This window comes from Pseudophryne corroboree, chromosome 2, assembly GCF_028390025.1.
Source record: "Pseudophryne corroboree isolate aPseCor3 chromosome 2, aPseCor3.hap2, whole genome shotgun sequence".
Taxonomy (NCBI): domain Eukaryota; kingdom Metazoa; phylum Chordata; class Amphibia; order Anura; family Myobatrachidae; genus Pseudophryne; species Pseudophryne corroboree.
The window spans coordinates 349032197-349039195 of NC_086445.1; the positions used below are offsets into that span (position 1 = coordinate 349032197).

Here is a 6999-nt window from a genome sequence, read left to right on the forward strand (position 1 = left end):
ACAATTCAGCTTGCACATTCTGTGGCAGGCCTGCCACAGCCAAAATCTGTAAAAGCCCATTCCACGCGGAAAGTGGGCTCATCTTGGGCGGCTGCCCGAGGGGTCTCGGCTTTACAACTTTGCCGAGCAGCTACTTGGTCAGGGGCAAACACGTTTGCTAAATTCTACAAATTTGATACCCTGGCTGAGGAGGACCTGGAGTTCTCTCATTCGGTGCAGCAGAGTCATCCGCACTCTCCCGCCCGTTTGGGAGCTTTGGTATAATCCCCATGGTCCTTTCGGAGTCCCCAGCATCCACTAGGACGTTAGAGAAAATAAGAATTTACTTACCGATAATTCTATTTCTCATAGTCCGTAGTGGATGCTGGGCGCCCATCCCAAGTGCGGATTGTCTGCAATACTTGTACATAGTTATTGTTACAAAAATCGGGTTATTGTTGTTGTGAGCCATCTTTTCAGAGGCTCCTTCTGTTATCATGCTGTTAACTGGGTTCAGATCACAAGTTGTACGGTGTGATTGGTGTGGCTGGTATGAGTCTTACCCGGGATTCAAAATCCTTCCTTATTGTGTACGCTCGTCCGGGCACAGTATCCTAACTGAGGCTTGGAGGAGGGTCATAGGGGGAGGAGCCAGTGCACACCAGGTAGTCCTAAAGCTTTTTACTTTTGTGCCCAGTCTCCTGCGGAGCCGCTATTCCCCATGGTCCTTTTGGAGTCCCCAGCATCCACTACGGACTATGAGAAATAGAATTATCGGTAAGTAAATTCTTATTATTGTTATTTCTTTTTTAGGAGATTCCTATTGGAACGAGAGGAACTGAAGATACCTCAGACTAGATTTTTGGCTGACCTCCCAGGTCACAGGCCTTTCTCTTGCCACCTCATACATAGAACTCCTGTAAATACAGATTACATTGGAGACAGTGACCTCCAGGCCAGACTCGTGTCCGATGCATTTTTTGTAGCATTTCTATTTTTGAATAATCTAAAACCACCACAGATGTATGTGTATTTCTGCAATGTCTCATGTTCCAGGTTCACTGTTGAGTTCAAATGTACATTTGTACTGTAACCAGACTATATACCTTTTACAATAAATACCTGTTTAACACAAAAAATACCCCTAATACTCCCCAATAGGTGTTTTCTTCCACCATTGAACAGGGATTAAGTGTATTATTCATGGGATCGGTATGTGTGACTAGCAGACAGGATTCCAGCGATCACAATACAGACGCCAGCACCCCGATCTTTAAAATCCAGATGGTGTGAGGCAAGTATGTTATCCTCTTTCCTCGAACCCTTCTTTCCTGCAGCCTAGTCCTAACCATCCCATCCCCAGGTGGTGCCTAAACCTAAACACACTCCTCCCCCTGCCGGCATTCCGACTGCTGGGATCCAGACAGCCTGTATCTTGACTGCATCCCTTATTTATAGATTTCCAAAATATTCAGCAGCGCTATACAGGACCATAAAAAATGTCAGACAAAAGTTACCAGACTGCAGTAGTTTGCATTGAAGTATCTCAGAAACTACACCACGGGGATGGGACACAGCCAGAGGTGACCTGATTATGGGATGTGGACCTAGCAGGTATTGTATGACGCAATAAATAAGTGAAGTCCCAAAGGCCTTTTGAATAGAAATTCTAACAAAGTAAGACTTCCATATAATTATTTATTAAAAAGGGAATTAATATTTGTTTCTGGCAACTTACATATATATTATATCCTTTCTGTGGATGGGATCAAAGTTTTGAATGATTGCCTAAGACAATCAGGTGATTTAGATTTTCACATTCACATTTTTCATGTTCATTTAGAAATTTTCCTTCTATATTCTTATTTATTATCTCTACATAATTAAATGTGCATTTTATTTATTACGTTATTTAGAGAGCACTAGTAAACTGTTTCCCTTTATAATTGGGAATAAGCAGTAACTAAATACTGGGTAATGGCAGACCAACAGAGTGGTAAAAGCCGTGATCGTAGGCTTACAATCTATAGCATTGGTCTGCAACCTACACCCAACATGCCACGCCAGTTCTGCTTTTAAGGCATGCTAAAACTGTGGCATGGCATGCTGGGATGTGTAGTTCCACTGCAGCTGGAGAGCTGCAGGTTGCAGACCCATGTTCTGTAGAAACATTGGCAGTGATACAAAAGGATAAGTGCTGCATACTAGTCCAGCCTGACTGTAGAGGTTCTTGGTGGGCTGTATGATCCAGTCACACAGCAATGTTGGCCTGGAGTCAGTATGAGTGCCTAAGAGAAAATATGTAACGTAATGTGTGGCCTGTATGTTATTGAGTAGCATAGCTTATGGAGGTTCTGTGACTTGGGGGGACATTTACTGAGAAGTGAGTCAGTGGCGTAGTTGCCCATGGCAACCAGTCAGCTGCTCTGTATACTTTTGAAGTATGCAAATTATAAATGTTAGGTCAATGCTGATTGGTTGCCATGAGAATTGGTTTCTCCACTTTTATCACATCTCCCATTGGTCTGGACTTCATAAGTTCATCTGAAAAGGTGAGTTTTCAGGGAAGGCTTGAAAGTTCTGAGGCTATCAGGTTCCGTGCCCAATGCTCATGGGTTAACTTGCATTTCGAGGGATATTTTCATGAAGCACACTACTGTTACCCGTGCAATTCAATAAAAAACGCCAAAACACGGATGTCACTGTGCATTTGAAATATATAATAGTGGTGAAATCATCCAGGAACCCAAAAAAAAGTGGCACATAAAATAGCAAGACTATGTAGAAGGCTGTTCGTGGCCATAAGAAAAGTATTGGAGGCTATTACATGGTGTCAAATTGTTGATTTCTGTAACAATATATAATGGAGAAAGGATAGTGTATTTCAGCAAATACATGCCGAGTGGTTTGGGGGACAGTGTCTCTATGGTGATTTTCAAGCATGTATCTACAAGTTTGGAAAATAAAAACCATTGTAACTTCAATTTCCAAGTTCACAAATCCATCCAATCCATCAATACAATGGGATGCGGTCAAGATACCGCCAGACGGGATCCCGGCGGTCGGAATACCGACACCGGGATCCTGACCAGCACAATCCCGACATGATTTCCCTCATGGGTGTCCACAACAACCATAGAATGAAAATAAATGTGTGCTGAGCATAGCGAGGCACCGTGCCCGCAGCATGGCGAGCGCAGCGAGCCCGCAAGGGGCTGTGTTGCGCTCGCCGCCCTGTTGGGATTGTGCCGGTCGAATACCGGTGTCGGCGGTATCTCGAACTGATCCCAATACAATGCCTCATATAAATGTTCCACATCATTTAACACTTTTTCTACTTCTTACTTTATTCACAAAGCTCAGATTCCCCAGGCAAAGCACCAGACAGTGAAGTGTGCGTTTTCAGAACCCAACAGCAGTGCTTTACACTTCACAGCACTTCTAGCTGAATAGCGAAGCTAAAGCAGTTCACAAACACTAGCACAGCATCAGGTGGTCAAAATGTGGCCCAACAGGCAGTTGTCACGCTGCCTCTTATTCCTTTAAACTGTATTCATCCAACAGGGGAGGAGTTAAGTATATACAGATGTAGCCACACTCATCCAGCCTGCGACATGGCAGCACATGCGTTTTAGTACACCGCCCATGGATTTCTATGGGCGCACATACTTAGGCGAACATCCTAGCCGCGAGCGCACTTTCAGTGAATAAGACAAGCTTCAGGCTAGATGAGCGTGGTTATAGCCGTACATACCACTTACCTGTAATCTAATACCATTTACTCTGTGAGAATAAAGTTGGATACACACTGGCCGAAATGGCTACTGCCTTTAGTCTTGTATTCACTAGACTATTCTAGGTTTCTGATTTCCTTAATCTGTCAGATTGCAAAAATTATAACCTGCACGCTTTCCTCCATTACCTGAAGCGCTCCGTTAATGAGCTCCACCATATCTGCTCAGATCCACAGAAATAGTCACTATTTCAACTTATTTACATCTCGCTGCATCAATTTCTGCATTTACTGTTGATATTCCTGTACCACATCTTAGCAAAACCCTAAAAAGAACACTTGATGGGTTGGCTCCAGCTACTCTTCACGTACCATGTTAACAGTGTTACTTTAGAATGCCATAGCGGACATCTATGACTTCCACACAAGGTTGTCTACGACTCCTATAAGAAAGGTTCCGGACACTGTAAATCAGACAGAAGTTTGAGCAGGGATGAGAATTATAAATGCTATATAATACTTTTTAATATTTACATTTGTTACCCCTCCTACACTAAATCCGCCAGCTACTATCCATGTACAAGATCTTGCTTTTCACTTCAAGAACAAAATGAAGAACAGATATGAAATGGCATACTTCCTCAACCTGTTTAATTCCTTCCCTGCACCATCTTCTGTGCTCATCCTAACCTTAGCTACAGTAAAAATGTGTTCTCTCTCTGTACTGGTATCTATCATTATGCAAGAATGCAGTGGTTTACTTGTATTCTGAATAAACTAAATTCTGACACTAAGGGGGAGATTCAAATGTTTGAAAAGTCAGTTTGGAGTCTGTCTGTTCCTATCTAATAGACAGGGAAAGACACACTCAAATCTACTCTCTGATTTCTCTGCTCCATTGCCTCTCCAAGCTGCTTGAGAGACTTGCCTACACCCACTTCACACACCCCACTGGACCTACTTCTGTCTTACCAACACACCATGAAGACTGCGTAAAGTCTAAAGGCCATTACTCACATGTAAACCTTCTGGTTCTCTCTAATACATTCCCTAGGTCTTCAGTTTACCGGCGGCCGGGCTCCCGAGAACCAGCATACTGGCGCCGGCATACCGACTGCTTTTCTCCCTCTTGGGGGTCCACGACCCCCCCCTGGAGGGAGAATAGATAACGTAGCGCGCCACCGTGCCCGCAGCGTGGCGAGCGCTTCGAGCCTGCAAGGGGCTCATTTGCGCTCGCCCAGCTGTCGGTATGCCGGCGGTCGAGATTCCAGCGCCGGTATGCTGACCTCCGGCATAACATACTACACCCGTCATCACTGCTCTGCATCTAGAGCCTCTCTGCTTCCTCTAACAGTTGGGAGTACCCCCAAGCCTCAGTCCTAGCTGTTCTGCTTTTCTCCATCTACATCATGGGGGGGGGGGGGGGGTCATTCCGAGTTGATCGTAGCTGTGCTAAATTTAGCACAGCTGCGATCATGTTCCCTGACATGCGGAGGGACGCCCAGCACAGGGCTAGTCCGCCCCGCATGTCAATGCCCCCCCCCCCCCCCCCAAATACAAAAGCATCGCGCAGCGGCAATGCTTTTGTATTTCTGGAGTAACTCCCGGCCAGCGGGAGAATTTGCTGATAGTACCAATTCCCTCAGCTCAACGAGGACTGGGTTTCTACTCTACCCTTTTACTGGTTCAGTAGCCAATTGGTCCCATCGGCTCAATCTCAAAGCTGAACAAATATATTTGGGTCCCTCGGTTCCATATGGAAACATTACAGATCATTATCCTGGCAGTGGAGCTGGGAGATTTCATGGTGTCCCTGGACATTTAAGATACTTACCTACATGTACCAATAGCACTCTCTCATCAGTGCTATCTCAAGTTCATAATCCTCCAGCAACATTTTCAGTTTCAGGCACTACCCTTCGGACTGGCTACAGCTCCATGGGTGGTCACCAAAATTATGGTGGTGATGGCAGCCCACCTTCGTCGTCAGGGTATAAGGATTTTCCCATACCTGGGTGACATGCTAATCCTGGCACAATCACAGGAAACCCTCAACTGCTATTTACAAATGACAATAGACTGCCTACAGGCTCACGGCTGGCACATACATTAGGCAAAATCCTCCCTAAAGCCATCCCAACGGATGACGCACCTAGGGGCTGTATTGGATACCAGTCTTCAGAATTTTTATCTACTAATGGACAAAATATCCACAATATAGATGAGAATTTGCGGATTACTACACAGTCCGAGAGTATCCATACATACACCAATGCAGATACTGGGATTAATGGTCTCTTCATTTGACATGGTAGAATATGCCCAGTTGCATTCAATATCACTTCAACATCTGATTCTCTCTCCAGATGGAATGGACAGCATCAGACGATAAAAAGTCAGACAATGACACTTCCGCTGGAAGTACGTCAGTCATTAGTCTGGTGGCTACAGCTGTCCCACTTGAACAAAGGTTGACCCTTTTGGATTCTGACAATGGACGCCAGTCTCCGAGGATGTGGAGTCTTAGCAGGGCAATACTCTCTCCAGGGTTGTTGGACCAAGGAAGAAAGTTGTCTGCCAATCAATGTCCTGGAACTTTGGGCCATCTACATGGCACTCACCCAGGCAAAAGTAGTGCTTCACGGCACACCAGTTCAGATTCGGATGGACAATGCCACTGCAGTAGCTTACCTCAACCACCAAGTAGGCACTCTCAGTCGGATGGCAATGAAGGAGGTAAGCCATACACATTAAAGTGGGCAGAACTTCATCATCGAGCCATGGCCGCAGTATTCATACCCGGAGTCCTAAATTGGGAAGCGGACTTCCTCAGCCGGCACAACATTCATGCAGGCGAATGGGGCCTGCACCCAGAAGTCTTCCACATTCCGGTAAACAATTCAGGATTCCCAGCAGTGGACATTATGGCTCACGTCAGAACAACAAGGTACCAGTATATGTGTCAAGAACAAGGGATCCCGAAGTAATCTTCGTGGATGCCCTGTCAGTGAGATGGAAAGTTCATCTGGCATATGTCTTCCCACCAATCTCCCTGTTGTCCAGGGTGATTCGAAAATTCAAACAGGAAGGGGGCGCAGTGATATAAATAGCTCCGGCATGGCCCAGACGAATTTGGTACACGGATCTGCAGAAGCTATCTGTGGACACTCCGTTCCTACTGCCTCATCGACCAGATCTGCTGATTCAGGGTCCCTGACTCTACGCACACCTGGATCGGCTGTCTTTGACGGCATGGCAATTGAAACATCCATCTTAAAAGCTAAAGG

The 6999-nt window shown here is 45.5% G+C and overlaps 1 protein-coding gene across 1 annotated transcript in view; it reads left to right on the top strand.

Annotated features, from left to right (window-relative positions):
* The window catches only part of LOC135019278 (cohesin subunit SA-2-like), a 440449-nt gene extending 439329 nt beyond the window's left edge, over positions 1 to 1120 (top strand). Inside the window, exon 33 of the mRNA XM_063953088.1 lies at positions 793 to 1120. Within this exon, the coding sequence (XP_063809158.1) occupies positions 793 to 837 (45 nt within the window). The 3' untranslated portion in view covers positions 838 to 1120. The remainder of the gene's footprint in view (positions 1 to 792) is intronic.
* Positions 1121 to 6999: the final 5879 nt, after the last annotated feature.